We start from the raw sequence: 27797 nt of genomic DNA, 5'->3' as shown, positions 1-27797 counted from the left end.
TATCCTAAGAAAATGCAGAATGGCTATACAAACCTAGTAATACACTTGAGAAACTCCTTGCAGGAGCTAGAACAATATACTATGAAAACTCCAAATACATATTCAGTATGTGTGTTTTTAAAGAAAACTTTATAAATATGCAAATTTAAGATCAACAAATACAGAATAAAATGCACTAAGAAACTGATATGTAGACAAAGGTTTATTTACACCATACAACATTTTAAATATTTTATACACAGCTGCAGCAGAGAAAGCTACTCTGAGCTTTCCAGAGAAAAACTGCAATAATAAAGATGTGAAATATATTATTCATATAAAAGTGAGATTATTACTTTATTGCATTTAAAGCAATGAAGAATGTAGCTCAACAGACATTCATTTAATGACAAAAACTTTGCTTTTATATTATAAAGTAAAAAGTGTAGTAATGGCCAAACAGACTGTTATAAACTTTAAAAACTGCATAAATATATACATTGTGCTTCATGGTGAAGTTTTTTGAAAACTAAACCAAATGAAGCTGTTACAACATGAATCGTTGCTTGAGGTTTATCTATAAAGATTACCTTACAAATCCATTCCACGGGTACTTACAACACACGATGGTAAGAATTGTACACCTGGTTCTCCACTAGCCATACTAGTGGGAATAAACTGTATGAAAAAAAAACCACTGACATTTGGCACAGGAAGAGCCTGACATAAAGTAGTCACAATGTTCAGACAGGAGTGTCAGGATTCCCAAAGTCTCTTTATTGTCAGTGCAATTAATTATTTTTGTTTGTTTTTCTCTTGTTCAGTTTGTTTTTCTTTTTGTTAAACTTCTGTTTGAAAGTCACCTTCTTGCACATCTAAAGGCAAGTTCAGACACTTCTCCCATTCTGCTGGTCTTAGTTCTAAAGCATCTTTTGCCTCTGTGTCTAATACGTTTATTGTTGTATAGTGTTGATATTCGCCTGTGGTTTTGAAACTGTCCCATGGAGCCTTGTTCTGGGCTGAGTTCTCCTGAAAAGCAGAGAAGAAAGAGCAACTAAAAATAAGGATGAAATAATGTGTTTTCTGTTTATAAGGCTGATCACTAATGTGCTCTCATGAGATGCAGGAGTCAGGGAGAGGAAATGGCTTTGCAGGGAGCCAGGCTGGCACGCGCTCAGCGCCGTTGTTACTGTCTTTCGCTGCAAGCAGTCAACTCTTTGGCAGGCTCCTCACCTGAGCTGCCAGCTAAGCCCTGTCTTTCGCATGAAACAATGTAAGTGAGGAATGGCCAAATGATCCAGTAACAACAGCCAGCATTGTAGCTGTGGTTGTGTCAAAAAGTGCAAAAAGAGAAGCGAAGTTAATTGAGAGAGCTTGCAGTCTGAAATATGGAGTGTTTTGAAACAGAGATTGCCAACTCAATGTAGAATTGGGGCAGATGCATGACAGAACAGAAGAAACCTGCTCCTCAAGAATGCGATAACCACCTTGTTTCACAGCTCAGGTGTATTAGGATTAGCAAGCTGAAAGCATCTTATTTTCTACTGTCCTTGAATTCTTTTGGAATGTGAAGTTTTACAGGGTAAAAGTAATTACAGAGTGAGACCAAGTTCATTAGTGATTTCTGCTATGTTAGTTGCCTAAACCTAACATTTTCACACCATTTTAGATGCCTTTGGATATCCTGTTGGATCTCCCACTATCTTTCAAGAGAGGTGTGGTTCCTATGTCATCACTGCATATACTCTGCTCTAGATTAATATACCTGAGGCTGTCTAAAATAGCCTGAGATGCTGACATGTAGGTACCTGGATCACTCTCTGACTGCATTACAGATAGACCATTCCTCTAGGCAGCTTTTATTAACAGACACTTTAAGAATTTTGCACTGACATGAGCAGTCAACACAGCTCATCCACAGAAAACCCCTTTGAGATTTTGAATGAATGCAAGCTTTACATGGACAGCAAATTTCAAATAGGGGGTGAATGCAAACTTCATGTGCCAGCAAACATCAAATGGGGGAGTGGGTGAGAATTGGGTGCAAAATAACATATATCACAGCTAAAGATTCATGAAAGAATCTGGGCCAAATTTCTGTTGGATTAGAATGATGTAAACCCATTGACCTCACATCTGCTTAATACTTCATGTCTGAGAGCAACTCTTCATAAAATACTGTATAATAATATGATTCTAGCTCAGTTTCATTTAATATGCAATTTTCACATTATAAAGTTATATAGAAAATTATTACTAATCATAATATTATTGCTAACAAATATGTCACACTAATTAGCTGTTTTAATTAAGCAGAATCAACTATTTCCTTGCCCTCATTATCAGATGTAGTCAGGGTGTTATGTGTGTGTATGAGTGTGTGTTTATAAATTTGAATTATGATGATAGCAGCGTCAATTCAAGATGATTTAATTTTTGCTTTTCCAATACTAAATATTTATAAGCCTATTATGGAAAAGACAGAAGATTACAGAGACCCTGTGTGCCTTCTGGACCCTCTTGCGTATAGGTAAATCTAGTTGGACTTATTTGCAGTAACTAATTTAATATCTGTTTGCCTAGCTAGAGGAAAAGCCCTCTTGGCTAAATTTTATTAGTGAGCTGCTTTCTCTATATAGTCCTTTAGACTTAGTAGACACATACATATTTTAAATGTGTTCCCTATAGTTCAATTACTTGTCATCTACAATGATATCAGTTAGTTATTGTCTAGTTGTACAATCTAATGAATCCCATCATAGGTTAGATTACTGAAAATGTCTTTTGTTCTCATTTCTGAGGCTATGTAAAAGCAGCACAAAATGAGGTCTTCTCAGGAAATAACATCGAATTCAAAGAACTCCCATTTCATTGTTATTGTTAGGGATCCAGCATATTTTAAATAGCCAAGAAGGAATACTTACCATGCTGCCTGATTTTGGTACATCCCGAAATCTGTCCAGTGTCTGGAATTTCTGATTTAACTCTTGAAACAATTCCATGTGCCTTTTTCTTGTATGCATGACCTTCTGCAAAAAAAGGAACATAATTGCTTTTATTTATAATTGAATCTGGGCTTTTTTTAAGAGAACCATTATTTCCCCCAGCATAATAAAGTAATTGAATTTGGCAGGGCCATCTTTTCCCTATAGAGTCGATCAATGGAAGTGAATTGCACTGTCTTCTCTCTGCTCTGTTTAATGCACTTCCTGTATACAAAGGACTTTTTTAACCCCGCATTTATTGAGCTGCTGAAATCAAGGAACACACTTCTTGTGCTAGCCTGAAAGAATTTTGAAAGCAATGGCAGTTCCTCAGAAGGAACTTTATCTTTTGAACATTAGGAATATTTTCTAGAATTTCTGTTTTCAGCTTGGATACTAGCATTTTAATTTCTAGAGGAATACAACAGCAGTTTGTATCAGCACTTTTTAAGAATAATTTTTATGGGAACACCAAACTCAGGATTCCTGGACCAAAAGGAAAAAGGCCAAAGTGTTATGTCTTTTTAATGAGACATCTTGTCATTCAGATCATCACAAAATGCAGTTGAAATGGAATACATGTTAAGATAATATGCACAATTTCTCAACTTTAATGGCTTTGTTATTTTATGGACCGAGCAATTGAAAACTACCCCCCCTCTAGCCAATGCACATGGCATTCTTCCACAAAATCTAATTATATGGCACTCCTGTGCAAGAGGTGGAGACCCCATACAGACCCCACAGTTGGAGGAGCCCTCAGGCCATGTATCTGCATTGGCAGCTGCACAAAGAAGTGAAACCTATTTTGAGGCCTAGACTGTCATGCATACCATTTGTGTGGTTTCCAGATAAGTTCACTATCAGGTATGGATTCAGACCAGCCTCCAGAGCAAAGCTGAAGGCTGCTTACTGTTTGGCCAATCTTGTGGTTCAGTACTGTAGGTGGACAGGAGACAGGAAGGGCTGAGGATACTTCACCTCAGTCCAACAGCAGATGGGCCCAGCTTGGCTTTTCTTAAGCTTCTGTAGCTGTTTGAACTTGAGTTGCAACCAGGACAGCAGCCAGTAATATTGATAGAAACGGTGCAGGTCACCAGCCTCTACGTATGTCCATTAATTGTCAAGCCTGATTTTCCCTAGCAGTGTACGTGACAAGCCCCACAAACTTATGTATGCAGTGCCTGAGTGTGACCCTCCCCAGCAAGTAACACTTCCACCAAGTCTGAGTTAATACCTTTAAAAATGGAGCTGCAGTAGCTGACCCTCAAATAATATTTTACCAGTTCCAATTTTCACTTGTTTATCTTTCATTTGCATTCTGTATTTATAAATTTCATGAAATGTGGCTGCTCTCTTGGCCGTGCATTCCTACCGCTATGCTGTAATGACCATATTAACCTTAATATAGCCACACCATAGATTGAGAACTGGTTTCACTTCTGAGAACAGGAAATTGGCAACATTATTCACAAAAGAGACATGAGATATAGCAAGCAATTAAAGACCTATTAACTTAACATGAGTTGTGGGGTGAAAAGGGAAACAATTTTGCAGGATTCCATGAGGAACCCCTTGCAAAACATAATTTAACTAGAGATAGCTGATCTAAATTTATAAAGGAAGTTTCACTTAAGTGACTTCCTAGGGATTCTTTTAAGCTGTTACTGTTATGGCAGACAGGAATATTAACAAATTTCATATACATAGAATTTTAAAAAGAAAGGTTCTGCCTCAAAGATTAGTATTGGATGAAGTACGGAGACATGCTGCAGGGAATAAAACAGATTTGATGCATTAAAATACTGGCTCTAAAAGCAGAAAATAGCATATGACTGTGAAACAAATGTCTCCAGCTGGAAACTTTTTAATAGAAGGCTAGGAATATAGAGAATGCTACTTTCTGATAGTTTTCTGAATCGTGTACCCAAGAATTTAGTTAAATAGCACATATGAATAATGCAAATGTCTTACTCAGTTCATTACATTATTCCTGAGGAGAAGCAGGTGGGAGGAAGAAATTAAACGCTTGCAGTGGGAAGTCTGCCAGAGAAAAGGCTTTAAATTTTATTCTAATACCAGAATAACTGGTATGCCAAATGTACATATGGATCTTTTAGTGCTTTGTGTTTGCCTCTCTTCCATTCCATAATTTCTACCCACTGACAACCCTATCCTCCTCACCACTTAGAAAGAACGATCTGAACTGTCAGCGAGGTACAGAAACTTAGACTTCCAATATTAGCTCTCCATTTCTAGCCTTTTAAAATTATTTTATTCCTTCTTAGAATTCATCATCTTATCTGTTCTCTAGAAAATGTGCTCTGTGGATAACTCCCTTTTATGAGGAAATAACCCATAAAGTATTTGTGGGGGTTTAATCTGTTTTCTCTATTAAATTGCCAATGTAGAAAACACAGCTTTATCAGTCTTAGAATGCAACACAGAGCTGAAATCTTGACCAATATATACTAGGATGATTGCAGTAGCATAAGGACCTGAACAGGATGAAAGAGGAGTCTCTGATGCTGCCTTCAGAACATACACTTCCTTTAGGCACAGTTGTGGATTTGCCCAGTCATACTGCATCCCATACCAGAAGCAACTGAGTTAGCCACCAGTCTAAAGACTCACTCATCTCAGAATTATAGAATCATTTAGTTTGGAAAAGACCTTCAAGATGATCAAGTCCAACCATCCACTTAACACTACAAGTCCACCACTAAATCACGTACATAATCACCACGTCCACAGATCTCTGAAATACCTACAGGGAAGGAGACTCTACCACCTCCCTGGGGCAGCCAGTTCCAATACCTAACCACCTTTTCTGTGAATACATTCTTCCTGATATCTAATCTAAACCTCCTGTGGCACAACTTGAAGCCATTTCTTCATGTCCTATCACTTGCCACCTGAAAAAGAGACCAACACCCTCCTCAATGCAAGCTTCCTTCAGGTAGCTGTAGACAGCAATGAGATCTCCCCTGACCCTCTTGTTCTCCAGGCCAAACAGCCTCAGTTCCCTCAGCTGCCTCCTCATATGTCCCTTCTCTAGCTTCATTGCTCTTCTCTGCACCACACCTGAGCAACTCAGTATTCATCTTGTGGTGAGGGGCCCAAAACTGAACACAATATTTGAGGTGTGGTCTTACCAGTGCCAAGTACAGAAGGATCATCACTTCCCTAGTACTGCTGGCCACACAATTCTGACACAAGCCAAGATGCCATTGGCCTTCTTGGCCACTAGGGCACATGGCTGGCTCATATTCAGCTGGCTGTCAACCAGGCGCTGTAACTCTTGTGTCCCCCTCACCCCTAAAGCAGGACAGGTTGAGCTGATACCCCTTTCACATTTCTACTACACTCACAAATAACATCAAGGTTGAATTTTGAAAAGGCCAAGCCTTACTCTCAGCACCTACTCTCAGAAGAGCACTGTGGGGTGGCTATCATCAAATGAGAAGGACCTCAGACACAATTCTATACCCAGTGTCAAAATTTTTAAAATTTATTTATGATAAGATTTCAGCTGAACTCTAGCTCAAGGACAAATATTCTGACAAAGATTCATGGCCAATCTTATGAATAATAATAATAATAATAATGTTATTCAATTTGCCTTGGAGATTTTCTACATTGTTACAGGTAAAAACGCTCAATTTTTGCATGACATAGCTAGGTGAAAAGAACAGATGGGGAATGCCTTCCAGCCGTACAATGGAAGCATGCTGTGTTTTCAAGATGTTATAGGTCTGATCTGTTGCCAGACTTAGGAATGGGAAAGGATTTTTCCCTGCAGGCATGATTCTTTTTTTCCTTTGTCTTGTAGAGATGTCTTCAGATTAGTAAGAGAACGATTCTAAATTCTGGGGTGAGTTCGTAATATTGCTATAATGAATGGCTATTGTGGATTAAAATTCTGAAAGAATGCAGCTCCAGCAATTAAATATCAATTCAACGTTATTGCTGGTGGGATTCTGCTGCTCTGTGGAAAGAAAAGACATTCTGGTATTCATACTTTTCTGTATCCTTGGTCTCTCTAATGGAGCTCAGAAAGAGCCAGGAGATGACCTGAGTCCTGGAGAGCAGGGTAATGAAGCACTTTTCTGAATATTTGGCAATCAAAGTTGTTATTGTAAGTAGATAAAATTAATACATTGTATGAAGGGAGAGTGAAGTGGATGGGTGGGGAAACGCAGGAGTCAGATCTTCTCATAGAATTTAAGTAATTGTGATCTTGTATCCTAAGTGCATGTCAATAATAGTGTTTAACTCTTCTGAATGTTTTTGTAAGTGACAGAGCACACCTATTATAAAGACCTCATGGGAATTTCCACAGCATCTGTATTTCTGCTCAACATAATTAGAATGACTTTTATTTGATTCTGACAGCTAAGTATTAGTGCTGTGCCTTCATGACAAAAACTACCTGTCCAGCTTTGGGAAATTCAGAACATAATGATTGTGCTTGCGAGAACACTTAGCTGGCATACCACAGCTAGCAGCACAGCAAGGATCCAAAACTCCCGGACCAGGATTTTGGTCGTGTTTTGGAGTACTGAAGTATATGAAAAGGTGTCTAAACTAATCTTGGTAACAGCAAGAAAAGAGCTGAAAAGATGTGCATGCTCATTTTAAATTCAAAGTCATATAGTATGTTCTGCAAATTCTAGTATTGGACGTATATTATTAAGCAGTTAAACTCTCTGCCTATAGACTAAACTCACTGTATTACAGTCTGTCTTTCATCTACATGAAGGGATGATTTAAGGATGCAATGGAAAACTATTTATAAAGGAAAAACAAGTTACAGCTGGTCTAGTTCTTGGAAGCCTTCATTCTAACCAACAGATCTGTGATAGCAGTTGGCCAGTTGGATATCATCTTTTTCTCTCTTCCTTTCATTCCTTTGTCTGGAGACATGTTATCTATAAAACTACCCAGCACAATCATAGGACTTTTATTCTTTAATGTTTGCTATGAAGGTTCACAAACTATACCTGTATTTATATGTACTGGAGATAACAGGGATGGAGACTATTTTGTGGCATCGAATACAGACTTGGTCTGCCTGTGTTCACCTACAAAGCAGGCTTTGGGTTTCCTCTGGACCTCAGGAAAAGAAGTGTTTTTTCATGTTTTATTTTGGCTTGGTTTGGTTTGGTTTGGTTTTACTTCAAAATGTTTATATTAAGGTGAGCGGTAAGTATATATATATTGCTATCAAACTGCAGCTCTACAGCAGTAAGATGAACATGTCCAAGACTATTCAATGGCACTATCTAGCATGGAATATTCTCTTTGGATGCTACTAAATTCTCTTAGTCTCCAAAATAAGAAGTCTACAACCACATTGCCTATTGTGAATGGTACCTCGATCATTCTAGTTCCTTAAGGGTACTTCAGGAACTGTTGGAAGAGAGAAGGCTGGTCCAGACTGAATAGTGAAGATCATTCTAAAAATGTTCATATTGTTTGCATTTAATTTTAGACTCACTTGCTCATCAGAATTTTGTTGTTGATTCACGTTCTTATTTTCTACACACTTATCCTAAAATATTTAGGATAATATTTTCATTTTATTTTCTTTAAATTTACTGTGTGAATCTTTGTCTGGTGCTATATTTGAGAGGTTACATGAGTACCTAAGATAACTACAACCTCTGGGAGAAGATGACAAAGGATATTAAGGCATGATATTAAACTATCAACAAAACACAATCAGACATGGAAGGTTAGCATTTTAGCAAGAGCAGGTCACCAAAGTAAACCTCTCATTCCAAGGCTTCTATGATGACTCTATGGCTGCATTTTGCTAGTTACGTGTCTTGCTTCTCTATGGACTAGAATTTGAAATCTGAAAGTGTATGTGTTTACAGCCCATATAATAAAGAATGCTTTTGTTTGAACATGGAAACAAGGAGGGTGAAGTGTTAAAGTTATTGTTGACATGTAAGGATCACTGGAAGCTAAAGTTTAGTCCCATGTCTGTAGGTTCCATGCAAATATTATGATTGTTCAACTTCTCTAGAGACATAGATAATGAATTATGTCAAGCTATAACATGTACAGACAGCCTATGCAAAAATAAAAATTGATAAATTATTAAAATGCTCTTGAAAAATTACTGCTATATTGCTTCTGGTAGAGAGTAGAAAAAAAAAAAAAACCAAATAAACAAAACTCTAAAAGATTTCATCATAGTGACTGAGAATACAACTTTCATTAACTAATGCAAACAAACCTACTCATTCAGTGGGTTCTAAGTCTGAAATTGTGGTCATCCAACCTAAGGAACCTTACACAAACTTGATTTTTTATACAGCATGTGATCCATAAGCTTTGACAACTGCAGCACATCATCATTCAAAATTTGACACATTATAATCACTATTTGGATGTGAAACTCATATGCCAGTAATTAGTATTGAAGAAAAAGATAGAAAAAATGACTGAGAATTTCTCAAAGCAAGCTTCTGTGACAATGTGGCCTGTGCTACAGAAGTGTCACACTTTTTTAGCAGATGAATAGCCAAAAAAAAAAAAAAAAGGATGAAAATGAAGAGGCAGAGAATTTAAAATCTAAAACCATGATGATTAATATTACACTATGACAGTTTGATCTCAGAATATTTTACAAACAAGTTGCACCAAAGTAGTTTTCATGAATTTCTCTTGTTCTATACAGTACTGACTGAAAAATCCTATGAAATCTACTGAATCAGAAAGCTAAAATCTGCTAAAACACTTCATATTTGCTTTTAGGAAAATACTTGTAATAATCAGGAGTAATTCAGTGAAACTTACTTCAAAGTCAAGGTCCGAATAACGTGATTTTCTTCTCTATTAAGCAGTAAAAAAGAAAGAAAAAAGAGGTTGTATTAACAAGGGGACTGTTCATCAAATCACATTAATGAGTCTAAATAACATTCTTGTTTTTTTCCATCTATATGTTAGGCATTCTGTGAGAGGTTGTAGATTTTATTATGACAATTTAAGACTGATGAATGACTTTCTATACAGTTTATTAGACCAGTACTGTATTCCTTTCACTGAAATAAACCAGATTGCATTTCACTGGGATGTTTGATATGCATGTTATTTGTACATAAATATATTTATTTCTATGCTTTCTGTGGTATTTGTAAATTACCATAATATTCTTTTACGTAGATATCTATATGTATCCATGTTTTAGGCTTGTATAAGTATATAGAAATTGGTTCTTTCCTTCATCAGGTTTACATTGGTACAACTCCATTGATTTCAATGGGACAACTGATAGCAAAATCAAGCTCAAGCCATCTATACTTTCCATAGAGGCTTCAGCTTGTTTGTTTGCAATGAAAATCTGGATGAAGAAAGCAATGATTTTGTTCTACATTTATGATATATCTGATTCAAAGCATCTGTTAAAAAGAAAGAATTATTTACTATTGAAGTAAACAGTTGTATACAATACTACAGAATATGATTCCTTAGACATATCACAAATACTTTAGCACATAATTTTTTTACAGATTCTGAAAGAAACCAATTATGAAGTCCAATCATATCATATAAAATAGTAATATTATAAAGAGAAGATTAAAAAAATATATTTTTTCTTCTTCCAATAAGGTTGGAAAATGAATGGCTTGCAATAGACTAAAGAGATATGGAAAACAGTGATGGGGAGCTGAAAAGCGGGAAAAAAAGGGGAAAAGAAAAGAAAGAAAAGCATGTAAATGGAAAGAAAAGATACATTCTCCTTCAGGAAGGAGAGTTAAAGGAAGGGAAAAATACCTCAAGAAAAGAAAGGGCTTGCAGGTACAATTTAACCCTAATTCTTTGTAGTGGAATAGGATGGCTTTAAGTCATGGTGGTCAAACCTTTTCAAAATGCACTTAATTTCTGCAGTGAGATAGAAATCAAACCAACTGAGTAAATATAATAATGTTACTGACTTCATTAAACTTGGCTTTTATGTTGCTTAACAAACATGCAGGGTTTAGTAAGTGTTTTTGTTTCTTGCAATTGAAAGAAACAATTTTACAAGTCCTAAAGATGCAGAAAGCAGAAAATATTTGATCTCTCATAATACCACTTTGTGATATCATCTAGGATTTGTTGTAAAATTTGACCTGCTCCAGTCTATAATATGATATCTATAATATATAATACGAAAAAGACAAGTGTAGCACTCCCTACAGAGTTTAGACACGCTGATGTCTAAAGACCTGTGAGGCACAAAAAACAAAAACAAACAAACAACAAACAAACACAACACTAAAAAAAGTAAAAAAAAAGCAAATTTTGGAGAAGCTATCGTTAATTAGTAAGTATTGCTTTCACCTAACATAATTTAAACACAGCGTTTAAAACACAAACATTCTGCAAACATAAATAGCATGAAAACTTGGAAACAGCAATGGTTTTGGAGGTAGGAAAAATATGAGGAGCTTATGCCCAAATTCTTGAAGGTAGCTGAGTACCTACATCTCACTCATATTAAGAGGACCAAGATACAAGTATACTTTGATATAAGCCTTCATTTCACAGTAAATCAACACCTGAAGAAATCTGTCTATCTCTAATGAGGAAGGATTATTTTAACGTGTAATTAGAGTACATCTTCCACAGTAAAGGCTCAGTGATTTCAAAAGAATAAATGCATACAGAAGATGATAAGGTGAAGTTTACAGGTGCAGATTTGAATAATGTTTGAAAAAGCCAATTTAAGCTAAAGTTCAGTGAAAACTTGGTACCATTGAACTACCTGACTGAGAATCCTAAGTGAAAACATGGAAAATTAGAAATGAATTATGTAGTTTGCTAGATACTATGATTTAGAAAATTGACACCTTTGTATTTGCCTTGTCTGTTTGATGACTGCAAATATTTGTGGCCAGATTATTAGGTTTGCAGCTGGACAACTTATCACAGTTTACATGGTAAAATAACACATCTAAACAGTCTGCAACATATTTAACTATGCTATTAATTGTGATTGTATATATACACACACATAATATATATTCTAAACAAAGTTTATTGGTTTGGTTCTTTGGCTGAGAAAAATAGGGTTCCAAAGTACCTAAATGCTTTTAGAAATCTAGTCAACCATCTAGCTCATTCTGCAATTTATATAATGGAAGGTAGAACCTGAATGAAATAGAATAAGGAAAAAAAATCTCTTGGGACAAATGAGCTGCTGAACTAGTCACGCCAGTATGTTAATTTTCAAAAAAACTGTTTTACCCAACTGTAAAATTGAGAAAGATTTTAACCAGCATAAAAATTAGACTGGAAGTTGGTTTGTTTTTATTTTTTTCAAGGATCAGTGGGAGATCCATTTGGGCATAAAGTAAAATGAACAGAACTAACAAATGACCACAAAGGGTAATATCAGTGGTTCTCAGCTTTTGATTTGATCAGGTTATGCAGTGATGCTTAAGGAATGTTATAGAAAAGTGTGTGTAAAAAGTGATATTTCTATTGCAATACACTCCATAGTTCTTCAAATGTAAGAGGCAGTTCCCTGGGGGAACGGAATCACTCTGTGAGTGTTATAACACTCTTTTTTTTTTTTTTTACACTATTCCATTAGTCTAATCATGTTTATACTCATTCATAATTTTAACATCCTAAATATGGTAAGGTAGTGAATTCCACAATTTAAATATCATAATGTGACAAAGAAAATCATGTTGTTTATCTCTTTGCCATTTCATTGATGCTCCTTTTTTAAATTATAGGAAATATGAATAATTGTTCCCTATTCACTACACAGTCATCTGTTTTCCAAACTGAAAAGCTTTAATGCTGGAGAACTGCAAAGGGTAACTAATAAAAGGACTGCCTAAAAAGCTGAAGCTACATACAATTGTTCAGCAGCAGGGAATTATGTGGGATAATTCTGAAAAAGCTGAGAGGTATGGGTAAGAAGTAAACTGGATATCCATGCACAGTTCCTACAGAAAAACAGTCCAGTCTCCATTTAAGCAGGTGGGGATGTATACAGCCCTTCCTGAACAACTCCAATGAGATATCTGCACTAATGCTCTGAATTGTCGGAAGCAAAATCATCACAGAATCACAGAATGGTTAAGGTTGGCAGGGACCTCTGAAGGTCATCTGGTCCAATCTCCCTGCTCAAGAAGGAACACCCGGAGCCCAGAACCATGTTCAAGAAGCTTTTGAAGATCTCTAAGGAGGGAGATTCCACAGCTGGGCAACTTGTGCCAGTGCTCATCACCTGCCCTGCACAGAAGTGCTTCCTGATGTTCAGAGGGAACCCCCTGTATTCCAGTTTGTGCCCACCATGCATGTATGCTGGGAAAATTTCGGAGTAGAGCAACAACAATTCCTTTTAAAGGGTTAATACACTGGATCAAGAGGAAAGGATAAAAGAGTCATACAGTTTGTTTAAACATTGGCTCTGGAAGAAGAAACATAGAAGCTTGCTTGAAAAGCTTACAAGGAAACAAACACTGCTAAACAGAGCTGGTGTGACAAAAATATAAACATTTGTAAATTATTTTTTTTGAAATGCTGTCAGTAAAAAGGAAAGTTTATTGGTACTGCAAAATGAGCTGCTGAAAGAAACAGTAGGACCCCTTCACTGCAGTCTTGAAAGTGAGGTTGGACTGTGCATTACTGAAATACACTATAGAAAATGTTCTTGCATTGATAGAGGAGATGACCTGACAAGATCTTTTCCATTTCTAATTTCTACAGCTCTTTGATTTTGATTGATAAAATACATGTTACAGCAAAAAAAAAAATAAAAAAAAAAATCCCAAACCCTTCATGCCAGGACCAAAGCGAAACTCTTTGAAACGAGGTCTGCAGTAGTAATTTATTTAAAATCAATTTTACTTCGTGCTAATCACATATAGCTTTTCTGTGTAATTCCAGAGCAACTTTAAACTCTGCTCACTGGGGGACAAAAAGAACACTGAAGAATAATTTCCATACAGCAGCATGCACTAATCTGCTGGCACTAGGAAGGAGCTGCTCTCACTAAATGACTAATAAAATCCCTCTCCATCTCTGTAAAACGACAAATGCCTGGTTTTCTCCTTATTCTAGTCTGCATTATGCCACTACCTGATTAATTACATGAGATACTCCTGAAGATATACATTGTGCAAAGTATAATTGAAACCAGAGATACCACATTATAGTGAGAGCTATAACCATGTTTCCATTAATATAAAGCTTTATTATCAGCAGTTATAATTCACTCAGATTAGATTTGACATACAAGATCTTAGCCTGGGGAGGATTTTTTCCCTGAACAAAATTAAAGGAGAATCTCTTTTGGCTCTCAGAGGTATGAAAGAGGAATGTGAGTAGACAGTTTTGATTTAAAATGTCTTTTGTATGTATACAACTGAAAAAAAACTTGGTTTCTGAATAGAAGATTGCATTGGCTATTAGTTTATAAAATGAGCTGGACATAAGGCAGTATATTTTAACAAAAAAGTGGATTACCTTTTTAACGTGGGAATTTTAAGACCTGAAAATCTGCTAGCAAATTTAGCACTTCAACACAGCACAACCATAACTTCAGGGATCCCATTTTAAAACTGTTCCAGATTTTTTTTTTTTCCAGTTTACTGCTCCTTTTTTTTTTATATATAACCTGCATATGTATTTACTCAATGGACCAAAAATACTTGTTTTGTGTTTCTGAAGGTTTTGGGGGCAAATGTAGCATTTCTTACATGGACAAGCAATTGAAAATATGTTTCCTAAGGATTATTTGTAGTTAAGATAGCTGCTTGTAATATAAAAAAATGAAATGTGCACTATATCTCTAATGCTAACTAAATTTCTGTTCTTTACATCTTCAGTTTCTAGAATCAACTCTGCTTTATTCTACCTCCATTCCAGTAGCAGCCTAAGAATATGCTACAACATTTTCTGACGTTAGAGGAACTTAAGACCTACTCATACCACCAAAAGAAAGAGTGGGCTGTTATAGGTCTAGGCTTCATTTCACCGAGAGTCACAAAATTGACAAGAACTGTCTCTACAGTTCTTGAAATGAAAAAAAAAAAATGGAAGGGAGAGAAATCTGAGACAGAGAATGCTTGAAAAAAATAGTATGTGGAAACATGATGAAGAGGAAATTCTTGCGGTGTTTGTCTTTCTATTTTGTTCTCTCTCTTTTAAAATTTATTTCTTTTTAACTTCTCATATCATAAATCAAAATGACTTCACACCATTTTGCTTTTGTTCTGCCTGATGCTCTGGTACTTTATTGACAAGACTGACTATTTTAACTGCATATTTCTTCTCTCCTTTCTGTTCTTTTGTTATTTAGAATTTGCTTCTTCTCTATTTCTACCCTCTTTTTTCTCCCTGTTTTTGAACATGTCTTTCTTTACTCTCCTATCTATACTTTTTTTTTTCTTTGCCATTCACTATTTTTAATGTATCACTTTATTTTCTCAGCTGTAACAGTAATTTCTTCCTGAAGTCCCACATCAGCCATTTGGCCAAAGAGCTCTGGGGATTACTTTCTTTGACTGTATTAAGAGCTCTCATGAATGAGTACAGAAGGGTTACTTTGGCCATGCTTCCAGTTTAGGGGGTTTACTTCTTTATCCACATAAAGATCTCCTAGCAGAAATTGTGATGGAAACACAAACAAGGTAAATATGAAATTGGGAACAGAATTCATGTCTTTCACATGGCAAACCATTTGGAAAGTCCTTTACTTCCTATTCTTATAAAGCAAACGCTCTTTTTTGCCTTTAATAAATGTTTATTTTGCCCATGTTCGCATGCCCTTCCTCTTATTTCAGTTCTTTGTTTCCTTTTTCCATTTGAGCAGAAGTTCACACTACACTGACCTTCCTTTGAGAGAACCCATCACTCCTGTCCCACAAATGTACCAATGCAAGTCTCTTCACATAGGCAGCAAGTGACCTACTCCCTCTTGCATATTTGTTCCACAATAAAGAGAGAAGAATTACTTTTCCCAAAGATATGTTGTACAGATCAGCTTCCTCTGCATTTAAACCTTCCAACCTTTCCTTGCATCTCGGTGTCTGGGAATGCACTACTTCACTTCAAAGTAATTTTATTTTAATGAGCACAGCACTCTGAGTGTACATTTTCAAAACAAAAACCATTCCTAAAGAGTGTATTGAGGGTCCTTTCTTCATTAAAACTGAAACACTTTGAACTGAAGGAGCACACTCCAAACCACTTTGATGCCAAGGTAACAAAGCCAATTTTAATCCATGCATATAAGGCATGTGTAGGAGATTAGCCAGATGTTCAATTACTCCTGCTCAGAAACTCAGTGATGTACTAATATGCCTGCCTGTGCTTATAATCGCATGAGTACTGTTGGGTACATACCAAATAAAAAACTCTGACTTGCACTCTGGGAATCTGCAGATCCTTAAATATATACTTACTTGGGCAATGTATTTATGTAAATATTATGACATTCTCCAACAATCTTTTGAAAGTTGAAATTCTTCCATATATAATAAAACATTTGATTGTTCCCAACAAAGAATTTTGTTGTGAAAAAAAAAAATGTAGGTGTAAAAACTAGAAGAAAGCTTGTGACACATGGTAGGATTCATCTGAATGAATTTCGGACATCAATATTTCTGATATTTATGCCTGACCTACTCATTCTATCTTTAACTGTGGTATCAGTAGATAGCTGCACTGACGGCATGTGATTTACTTCATCCTACGGTAGATGTCTAAAAGTGGCCTAAAAGTGCATATTTCTCTCTGCTGACTCTGAAGAGGAGCCTAATGTGGAAAGATCCTTTCCAGGTCAGAATGGGAATGCCTACATTTAGATATTTAATAATAGGGGTGATGGATCCTCCCTGCAGAGTTACAAGTCAGGACATATGTTGTTGTGCTAACACTATGGTTCTGTTCCAAACATCCATCTCCAATGATTGTAATCAGTACAAAGTCTAAACAAAAGAGAACACAAAAAGACCTGATATTTAAGTGTTCACTTTATATATATATATATATATGAAATATATATATATACATACCTATATATAGGTATAGGTATATATACCTATGTATATATAGAGATGTGAAAATACTTAGGGGTTATGTTTTCCAAACTGTCGTCTAATTCTGTTGGTTCAGTCTTGTGGCTACAAAGACTGGTATCTACCATAAAATGAGGGGGCAGATAAGAACTATTCAATGTACATCATTAAATTCCATTTTACTGTGTGTCCAGCTGCAAGCAGTTATTCCTGCAGTATTTCTATGTCTTCACGTGTTTGTGAATTCATAATTAAACTACCAAAATCAGATGCTGGGTTGGATTTTGGCTGAAAATGGATCACATGACATCTAAAGCCATTCTGATAAGATGATAGATACTTTCTCTAACCACTGTGTAAACTATTCCCATTTTTATTTTTTTTAATTATATACTTTAAACTAAGAAGAAAAAAAGGAAGAATTATGTTAACACAGGTCACAAATGCCTAAGCACATTTTACTAACACGGTAAATGATAAATACTGTCTAACTACATGATAAAAAAAAAAAAAAAAAAAAAAGCACACAAAAAAATGGTAGTATGGTAACTCCAGAAAAAGCACCAGGAAATACCTAATGGCAAATAGTGGAGAGACTACAAGAAAACACTATAGGACTCCTTTCCTTTGGAAAGGCACTCTTGTTCCTTTGGATCAGCAAAAGGGGAACAGTCCCATGTGCTGCCATGTTGGACTTTGGGCGGGACAGCAATATCAGCTGATAGCTGAAGGAAGCTTCCTAATGCTCAGAAGCTTTTCCTTTGGAAACAGTCTGGTCAGGCTCTGTCTGGAAAAACATGGGCAGAATGAGGTTTTGTTGCTTCACAGTGTCTGACAAAATCATGACTTTTAAAAGGTCTTAAACTCTTCTAAAATTATGTATTGGAGATGTAAAATATTTTGGAAAAAAGAAAATCCTTTGCCCTCCCTTCTTTTTTTGTTTCTCATAGCAATAAAAGTTAATCCGACTTGTCGGTTCTAGCCATTCTAGCATTCTGGGGCTTTGCCTCAACTCTGCTTTTTGCATACTGCATACATAAAACCACAGTCACATTCTGTATGTGGCTGGATCTGCATATCTGTATCTGCTTAAGACTGATTTTCTTCTCTGTACATTTTTTTTCATGCTGCTATCTTCAATTCATTGCAGCACATCCTTAACAAAAGATGAAGTAATGCTATATAATCGAGTAATGTTGAGAACCACAAAGACAGACACAAAAGCCAAAACAGTTCCTTTCATTTTGATCTGCCCTAATATATATATTTTTTTCCCTAAGATATGGAATTATGCTTGGTTAAGTTAGCTTTAATAACCTAACCATTTACAGCTTTTTGGGCCAAAATACAGCTTTCTAAACTTAATGTGTTTACCAAATTGGAAGAGACTAAGTATTTACTACAATATTTATTATATTATTATATTTTCTACTACATATTTACTACTTTCTTATCAATATAAAAATGATATATACAATGGTGATTTAGATTTGCTATCTATGCCACATCTTAGAAGCAAGCTTAAAATATGATACAAATACAGTAAAAGTAAACTCTAAAGACGCAATGTTTTACATTGCCTTTGTCACCAATGTAAATAAAGAAGAATCACTAGAGAGCAATTTAGACCTCAGGTTGAGTGGGTAGTAGGGTGTCAGGTGTCTGTCTTCTCAAGGAATTAGGATCGTTCCCTAGATGTCTCACCCATATATCGAATATGAACAAGGTTGGATTTGAGCCTCCTTGTAGGACTAAAAGTACTTGTAAGAAGGTCTTGTAGATAGACAGAAGGAGATACTAGTGGAAGGTGACCTGAGCTATTCTGTTTTTGTATTGCATTAAATTGGAGAACTCCTTTGCACCACCTAAGATCTATTAATTAATATACCTGAGCTGAGGGCAGTAACTTGAATGATGCCAACTTGCTTTGAAAGAGCCTGTTTGAGCACTGAGTGTCAAAGTACTGAAGATATTTTTCAGAAACCTTTTCAAAAATTTATCCCAGGATTATACATATTCAATCCAAAAGATGGACTCTGCTTACTTGCAAAACTCTATATTTCATTTTTTCATTTTTTTTTCAGTTAAATTTTGTCTTGCAAAAACTCAAGGTAGCACACAAACAATACAAACAACATGGGAAACATTTCACAGTCAATGCCTGTAAGGGCATCTCTTGAAAAGAAACTAAGTTCTGATCTTCTGCACAAATTCTCCAGTTGATACTCACATAAAACTCTATTTAGAATAAATATCCATAGATATCTATTCTATGAAATATGGGGTATAGTTCTGTGTCTAACAATTTAAAAATTGGATAAAGCCTCTGCTTCCCTGCACAGACAACTCCAAAAATCATAAACAATTGCTAATGGCTTCAAGTCACATACAGTATAATTTTTTTTCCATCTTTAAATTCTTTCACAGGGTAAGTATCATATTTTTCTCATTTGTCTTCTTCTTTCCTATAACAAATGCTGCATTTCATAACCTTTGAAATGCTGGTGAAATGGATTTCCAATTCTTAAAGGGGACTGTATATGAAATCAATTCCACCTTGCTGATGATTTTGCATAAGTGAAATCTCAATAGGAATGGCAATAGCTGACAGTTAGGTCAACAAGGTAAGTAGTTCCAATTTCTGTAATGTTTAAATCCTACAGACAGATTGTAGTAATGAAATGAATCCTTCTTATTAAAGTTTTTTCAGTCCATTTTTACAACCTGACTGACATCTGGGTTAATCCACAAGAAGTCTACCTGAACATGCTGTACACATTGGCTGTACCAATGCCTGCACGCACATACAACCATACAAACATGCATACAAATCACTAAATGTTAGACTAACAAATGGAAGAATTCAAGACTCACACTAGTGAGAGCAGAATCAGACTTGTATCTAAGTGAGATATGATTGCCAGCAATAAGATGGAAAATATTTTTATTTCAATGGGCTTGCAGGTAGGGTCAATGATTGTCACTTGTATCTTGCAGTAGTATTCTCATAACAACATCGTATTTTCCATTGGTTTTGACCTGGCAAGTCATGAATTTTCTTGCAGTTGGCTGGAATGTTAAATCTCCAGAACCGTACAGTTTCATACACACTGGTTCTGAAACTTTTATCTTGTTTTCTATGTATAAACACTTCTAAGACTAAGAGAAATGTGAACAGCAGTGCATGATCCCAAACAATAATTTACTCTGAATTAAAGCATTATCTTAGACCCCTTAGAGACAAGCCACAATATATTGTTTTATCATATAATTAGAACAACAGAGTGTACAATTTGTTTATGTGTCACTGACCTCTAATGAGCTCATTGATATTGTGGATCCAGTTTCACTTCTGGATAGTCCTGCATTGTCATCCAGCTCTGAAGCTATGAAATTCTTTACTGCTGTGCGGGGCTCAAATGGTAAACTCTGCATATGTTCTTGGGTGGGAAGATGCTGGTCTAAACTGATATTAAATTGGTCCATTACAGAAGGATTCATATTGAATTCTGGATTAACTTTGTAGTGCAACAGCCTTTCATGAGGTAATGTATCCATGCCTATATTCATTTTGCTCTCATCTTTCAGGGATGGCTGGGTATTTACTGAACTTCGGGGCATTACTATGTAGTCGCTTTCTATCATCCGTTCTTGAGGATGTACTATGTCCATATCTGCACCTCTCAAATTATCATCCGTGCATAAGTACACAGTCCTCCGCAGCTCACTGTTGTCTTTTTTCAAACACTGGTTAGCCAGTTCACTCATACTCATAGGCATGTGGAGACCTGTTGGTTGTTGGATGATGACTTTAGAGATGATGTTTCCAGGCAAGGTAGAATAACTCATTCCTTCGGGGTTTGGTCCCTTCTCCTCCTCTTCATCATTTAGTGAGATTCTAGAAAGTGTTCCTGTTATAGTAGCTGCTCTGCAAGGTCCAATGTCTTTATGCAGAACTGTGGGTCAGAGAACAGACTTCTTGAAACATGAAACCATGTCTCTCAAACTCTGCTTTTGCTCGTGGCATTATTTATTAATATTTCCTTTACCATTGCATTTTCTTAACTCCTTTTCTGTGTTTAATAACTTTTATTCTGTAAGTATTGCTTTGGGAAGGGTTTTTGTATAATCAACACCTCCTAATATTCTGTGTATAACTGACATACATATCTGACTAAGCCTCAGTCATTTAAATAAAAGAAAACCAGTCCTTCATTTATTCTTACTTCCTTATGTAGATCTTAGGTGACCTGCAGCTTAAGCAAAAGTCTGTCATGTGGAACTCAATTAAGGGTTTTCCAAAAAACACAAGAGTATGACATCTGTACTGCCATTATTAACTCCACCTAACCTCTTGGAAAATGTCAAACAGATTGTAAGGCAGTATAATTTTGTCAGTATGTTGTAATCTTCTAATCTTCTATTGTAAGATTATAGCTATGGACATGTATTCCTGAGCTCCTAAGTGTTCTTTTTCATATACATATATATTTAACACAAAACTCTTCTGTATTCAATTATTTTTAAATAAAAGTGACAAAAAAAGTAACCACATTGGAAAGGAATTCCATTGTTATCAGAAAAACATATTTTGCTGCATCTGGAGAGATTATAAAGATATAAACATGTCTCATAAGGCATTCATAATCCACTTTTGGTGTAGGCCTTCGTGGTCAAAGTTGTACTGACATCCATCAATTTTTTATTAGTGTAAGCTGCACATGTAAATTTTATTAATCCTGTCACTAAAAAACAAATTTTTCAGGAACACCGACGGATGTATTCAACAGCAAAGCAGCCATCACAATTATTTCTCTGAAAATTAAATATAAATTTGCAATTCAAAATTTGTAATGAAAGAAAAAGGGCTAGGTAGTAAGAATGAAAAATTTTAGAAATATCCAATTCCTGGGCTTGCTCCAGCTGAGTGCAACGATATTTTTCTGTTCTGATTTAAAATAGTATGTTAATTTGCACCAATACCAGCTTGTGCAATAAAATTTTTCTCATGGACTGAGACAGTAAGATGACTAAGAAGTATCTCAGGTGTTACATTCACATCGGTTTTGGTAGCCTGAGGGCTCTGATGACCCAGATCCTCCAGTACCTGTCAGTTCACTGACATGTTTCACAGGCAGTTCATATGGCAGCCCACTCTCCGACCTCACAAAAACTGATGCTAATTTTTCAATTACGAAGAGAACAATTTGCCTGCAAATAATGGTACACAAATATCTGACACTGTGACAATTTACAATCCTCATGTCCTGGCACCCAAGTCCATTTTGTGCAATGCAGTGTGGCTGCTGCTTTTTTTACAGCCAGACACTTCAAATTGTGACCTATTAGTTAATGTTTCATTAAAAGAAACTGAAGTTAATTTTTTTAGTAGTAAAACCTGTTCATAACTGTATTCAGAATCTATCTCCTTAAGGCTGTCCATGTTGAAGAGCTATGGTGGCAAAGGTAAGAAGTGAGAGCTACATCGACTAATGCCGGACTTTCCTCTGCATTAGATGATAACAGGCATGCATTTGTTACAGTGGACTGTCCTGTCCCTTCAAATGTTCATATTAAAACTAATCTATACAGAGAATGATTACCATATTCCAGAAACAGAGCTGGGAGTTTTTTAAAGGTGTGTGACTAGAAACTCAAACTCTACCTTAATGAGATCAGCCTTCTTGGCTTGCCATATAGCAAGCAAAGACAGGCTTTAGGTGGGTGATGCTGGACTTAGCTGTCTTGCCCTGACTCACCCTGCAGAGAAGCCACCCTCTGTCTCTTTCTTTTTCTCTTCATTGAAAATAGAGGGTGTCTAGGTAGACTCACCTCCTTAAGAACACTGTCCTTTGGGATAATCTCCTGGAGTGGAGCATTTCTATGGGGTTTAGAGGGCCATTTGTTTTTCACTGTGCTTATTTAAGCAAGGCTGGAAAAAGTAATTTCTTAAAATGGATTATTTTTAATATGTAGAAACAGACAGAGCTGACTAATTGAAGATCACACTAGTGAAATGTCTTTAAAAGAAAATAAATTGTTCTTATAAAGTGGAATCATATTGTATTTTCCTGATACCTTGTTGCTTAAGCTATTGGTTTCACTTAAAGCTCTAGAAAACAGCCTTTTCAAACTAACACCGATTTCTGCATCCTTCATATAAGATTTTAATATATGCTATACAGTTTTTATTTTTTAAAAACAAAATGACTTTCACATTTGCTTGTGTACCTGAGCAAGGATAATTTTGTGTGTAAATCTTATTTTCTTTCCAAAACTTTTTGCCTTCTCAGAGACAGTCATACCTTTGGGTTGCTTCCCAGATGCTGATTTCTAGTAAAAGGCTTTTATAAGAAAAAAAAAAATATTTTCATATAGTGGCATCACTTTTTTTTTTTTTTTAGCATTTATAACTATGCATTGTAAACAACACATGGTATTTTTTTCTGACATCTACTTCAGAAAGAACTAGCACAAATGTTTTTTTGTTTGTTTGTTTTTTTTTTTAGCTAAACACTCTCTCAGTGATCTTACCTGACCGACAAGCAATGTCCACATCCTTTTCAAAATCAGTCTGTAACAAGAAACAATGAAATAGGATAACCATTATTAACTGAAAACTAAACCACAATACCTTTTTGCCAACTAGCACTTCCAAAATGTCCTACTTACAGAGTCATAGTCTCTTAAAAGTGGTTTCTTGTTGCTGAGAAGGTGAAGTATATTGTTTTACAACAGCAGAGCTTTACAAAGTTTCCTAAAGTGGAAACTGGGTGGTTTTCAAAGTATGCTGCCTGACCAGAAAAAATAAAATAAATAGGTGGAAATAGAGTATATAGTTGTAATAAAATGATACAGTGTATATATATATATATTATTATTATATATATGGAAGAGTAATTTCTACATCTCTTGGAAGGATCATCTTTAAGGAAGCTTTTCATAGTTATGCTATAAACAGCAGTATGGAAAGCACCCTGCAATACAAATTACTGTGAATAAGTGTAATCCAGGTAGTCCACCCTGTCTGAAACTTCATTAATTTCTTATGAAGTGGTTATTTCTTATATAGTATTCTGTCCATCCTGGCTACTAATGTAATCATGTAAAATTTTTCTTCCTTGAAAACAACTATTAAGTATTTCAATGGATAAAAACATATTATAGGAACTAAGAATGAATTTTAACAATTGAAAATCCAAGCACAATTTTCCCAGTTAAACAAAACTATTTATTCTGGTATAGAATGCAAGTACTTATCAATTATGTTTTTATTTCCATAAAAGGTTTATTAATTACAAAAAAAAAAAATTGAACTGACGTCCTTCTAGTTTATGAAGTCAAAACAAAGGATTCTTTTTTGATTCATTGGTGTTTTTTTTTTCTTTTTTTTTTTTTTTTCTCTAAGGGTAACTGCTTACCGAGCCTTGCATTTTTTAGGGCCTGATCCTGTTGCCATTATCATAAATGACAAACTGTCTTTGAAAGTGAAGGGGACAATGTTTTGTCTTAATATACTACCTAATATTAGTAAATCCAAATTGGCATAGTAATCTGTTCACTATCTCCTTAGTCCAAGCCACTTAAATATACACCTCTTTGAGAATCTCTATTACTTTCTCCTTGTCTGAATGAGTTTGAAAGGAACATCTTTCAAGGCTTTGTGAAGGAAAGAATCTCAAATGCATCAGTGCTCTTTATACCAATGGTAGAAAAAGTCATTATATAAGATTAGTTTTTCTCCTTCTCTTATGTAAGAATATTTTGTCATAAAGAACACTGGTGGAAGATGGTAATGCATTGTGCTCCAGTGAATGATCACACCAATAATTTAAAACTTGCTAACAGATTTAAGCAAGGAGATAATGACCAAACAGACTTATGCTTGAAAATGGTGTTAATATTTCAGCTGTGTATACTTGCCATGTGCTGTACTGTAAGTTCTTTCCTTTTGTTTAAATTAATAGTCAAAGAAAAAAAATAAAAGCTAACCATGATTTGAGCATGTCCGTTAGGAAAGGAACTTGAAGAATCTGCATTGATTGGATCCTGGCAATTTCTTAGTCGGCATCTGAATGCATCTTGAACCTGTGGAAACAATATCTTATACTCATTCTTGTGTGACATCATATACTCTGTTCCTATTAAAGTTTAAAATAAACCATATGGAATACAATGCATGGCTTTTCTTCAGCATGCTTAATAAATCAGAAACGTGAAACATAAATGCTTAATTCTGACATTTCATACACTTGGTATTGTACCTGCTGCAAAGTTTGTCAATCAACCACACCAAGACCACAGTATCAGATTTGCCGGTGGAAAGAATTAAATAGTAGTCAGCAATGATCTGGTACTCAAGCCTAATCTGTCTTGGGTAATAACATTTATCTTTGTCTTCTCATTCAGTTTGGTGTAAGTCTAAAAGCAGGTTTCATAGATACACTATTAACCACTGCAAAATATAATGTCTTCTGCTTGATAATTGTAAGATTCTTCAAAGACAGTTCTTAGTTACTGTCATCAGATACATAGTACTTTCCTAATTATACTTCAAAGAATAAGTCAGTTTGAAAGATGTTACTGATTGCAATCATAAGTTCTGTGTTTAAGGAATCTCATGTCTCTTCTAGGAGTAAAACTCTTCAAAGTGGGTAAACATCTTCAGTATGAGAACAAAAGAAGAAAAATGGACTGCTTGAACCAGAGTCTGGTTTCTTGAAATTAAAAAAAAAAAAAAAAAGGAATTTCTCAATTCTGTTTATTAATATGAACCATAAGTTAAATTTGAAGACTTGCCCCTAAAACTCAAGCACATTAGAGAAAATATCTTTTCATAGAAAAGGCTTTTTTAATTTGTTTTTGAGCAGGAAGTGTGTCTAAAGAAATATTGCTATGCAACCCTTCTACCAGAAATTTGTGGTTCAGCAGAGAGACAAAACTCAGTTTCTGTTTGCTAGCAGTAGAATGTAAATAGATTTTGCTGAATTCTCACACATACCACAGTAGGGACACGAAGTTAACTTTTGGAATGGAAAGGAATATTTTTATCAATACATTTAAAGTATACAGAGAATATTTCTTTGAATAAAAAAACTAATTTGTTTCACTTCTTTATGTATCTTCAAATGTATTCTAATATAGTAATACAATCTAAGTATTAAAATTTGAATTTTGATTCCAAAAATGCAAGTACCCATGTTAGCAACCTGATTACAAGATGTGACTTGGAAAACAGGAACTTACTTGGGTGACTTCCAGTCAAGACAAACAGCAGAATGTCAAATATCACTGTGAGCTGCCTAAATACTGGCTTCTTGTTCTAAACCACTTGTTCAAACTTGTTAGAATTGGCTAAGATTGTGCTGTCTTTACCTCTTTGAAACATAATCTTGTTTCCCCCATGCCTTCTAACATCATTACAGGATTTTCTTAGAGCCAGGCAGAGCAGGAGACAGATGTGATGAACGTGCAGATACCAAGGAAGTGGTTTCCTTAGCAACAGTAACCAACCCAAAGATTTTATAACTTACCCTCTCCCTACTAATATACTTCCCCCCCTCCCACCCCCTTTTTCCTTCAATACAGAAGTGTGGGCTTTAGACACCAATGATGCATTTAATTCAAATGCACTCTAGTCAGCAGAGCACAGCAAAAGAGAGAACACAAGTGGGTTACTCCCATCACCAGCAGTAATGGGAGCTACTCAGTATGATGAAATTAGCTTTAGAAAATCTCCTGTTGAAGCAGGTCAGGCAAAACATTTTGCTCTGATGGCGAAGAAGTTTCAGCACTACCCTTTCCTATCATTCTGTGTTCTGTGACATATTCCTCACTCTCTTCCAATGCCCAGTTAGGCACTCAAACAGCAAGAAGAGAAAAAATACTAGCCTCTCTGGGCTATGAAGGCTACATAAAGCAATAATGCCTAAGTCTTACTTTGCTTTTTTCTTTCCCAATTTCAAATTGTTTTTTAAGAGGCCTTATGCTTAACAAGCATGACATTTATCTTAGAAGTTAGGAAAATGAAGTAAAGAGAGATTTAATATCTTTCCAAAAGACCCTTAGTTGATGGATGGAAGAAATAGACACAGCACATTATACAGTTCTCTTCTAGTTGGGTGTCTTAGTGAATCTCCCTGGGTTCCCAGTGCAGCCCTTGTCATACAAGCTCATTGATATAGCATACTGGTGAAAGCAAAAAATATTTCCATCATTTATGTTTATATCTTTATAACTAAAGGGAAATAAGTGGGTTTCATAGAGAGAGTTATAGAAGTCTGTCTTTTTGCAATATAAAAACAATAAGGGTATAGCAAAGCAGGGCTGTCCTCTTTCTTTGAATTTTATGGTGATATATTCCACTACAAGTTTTTTCCCCCCCTAACAGTCAGAATTACTGTTTTGCCTGTGCTGATATGCTATAAATATTAGATCAATCCTATAGGCTATTACTGAGATAGCTTTGTAGCTGTCATCAAGAATGACAAATATGTTGGCAGGGTTTCTCTGACACACACTGGCAGAGCAAAAAGCTTTTGCAGACAACAGAAGGAAACAGACTATTCTTTCAGCTGGGGAGATACCCTGTTTATTGCAAAGACTGCATTGCATGCTGTGCACGATGGCTTATCTGGGCTTGTACAAGAACTCACCAAAGGGTCTCTAGAGCTAGAGTAGAAAGTCGGGGTTGCTAGAGCCAGATTGAAACACATCTTATTGGAGTTATATCTCCTTCTGTGTAGAAACTTCTTGAAGCTAGCAACTACTTCTTTGCTACTGCAAACTGGCTCATATA

The 27797-nt window shown here is 35.6% G+C and overlaps 1 protein-coding gene across 1 annotated transcript in view; it reads right to left on the bottom strand.

Moving 5' to 3' along the window:
* Nucleotides 1-787: 787 nt before the first annotated feature.
* The window catches only part of ADGRB3 (adhesion G protein-coupled receptor B3), a 458698-nt gene continuing 431688 nt past the window's right edge, over nucleotides 788-27797 (bottom strand). The window contains 6 exon segments of the mRNA XM_040552548.1: nucleotides 788-1008; nucleotides 2904-3008; nucleotides 9774-9809; nucleotides 20312-20955; nucleotides 23534-23573; nucleotides 24992-25087. Coding sequence (XP_040408482.1) covers nucleotides 820-1008; nucleotides 2904-3008; nucleotides 9774-9809; nucleotides 20312-20955; nucleotides 23534-23573; nucleotides 24992-25087 — 1110 coding nt within the window. The 3' untranslated portion in view covers nucleotides 788-819.

The sequence above is a fragment of the Cygnus olor genome, chromosome 3, assembly GCF_009769625.2.
Source record: "Cygnus olor isolate bCygOlo1 chromosome 3, bCygOlo1.pri.v2, whole genome shotgun sequence".
NCBI lineage: Eukaryota > Metazoa > Chordata > Aves > Anseriformes > Anatidae > Cygnus > Cygnus olor.
Note: the sequence above shows the minus strand (reverse complement) of the source record. Positions and strands in the feature narration are given on the sequence as shown.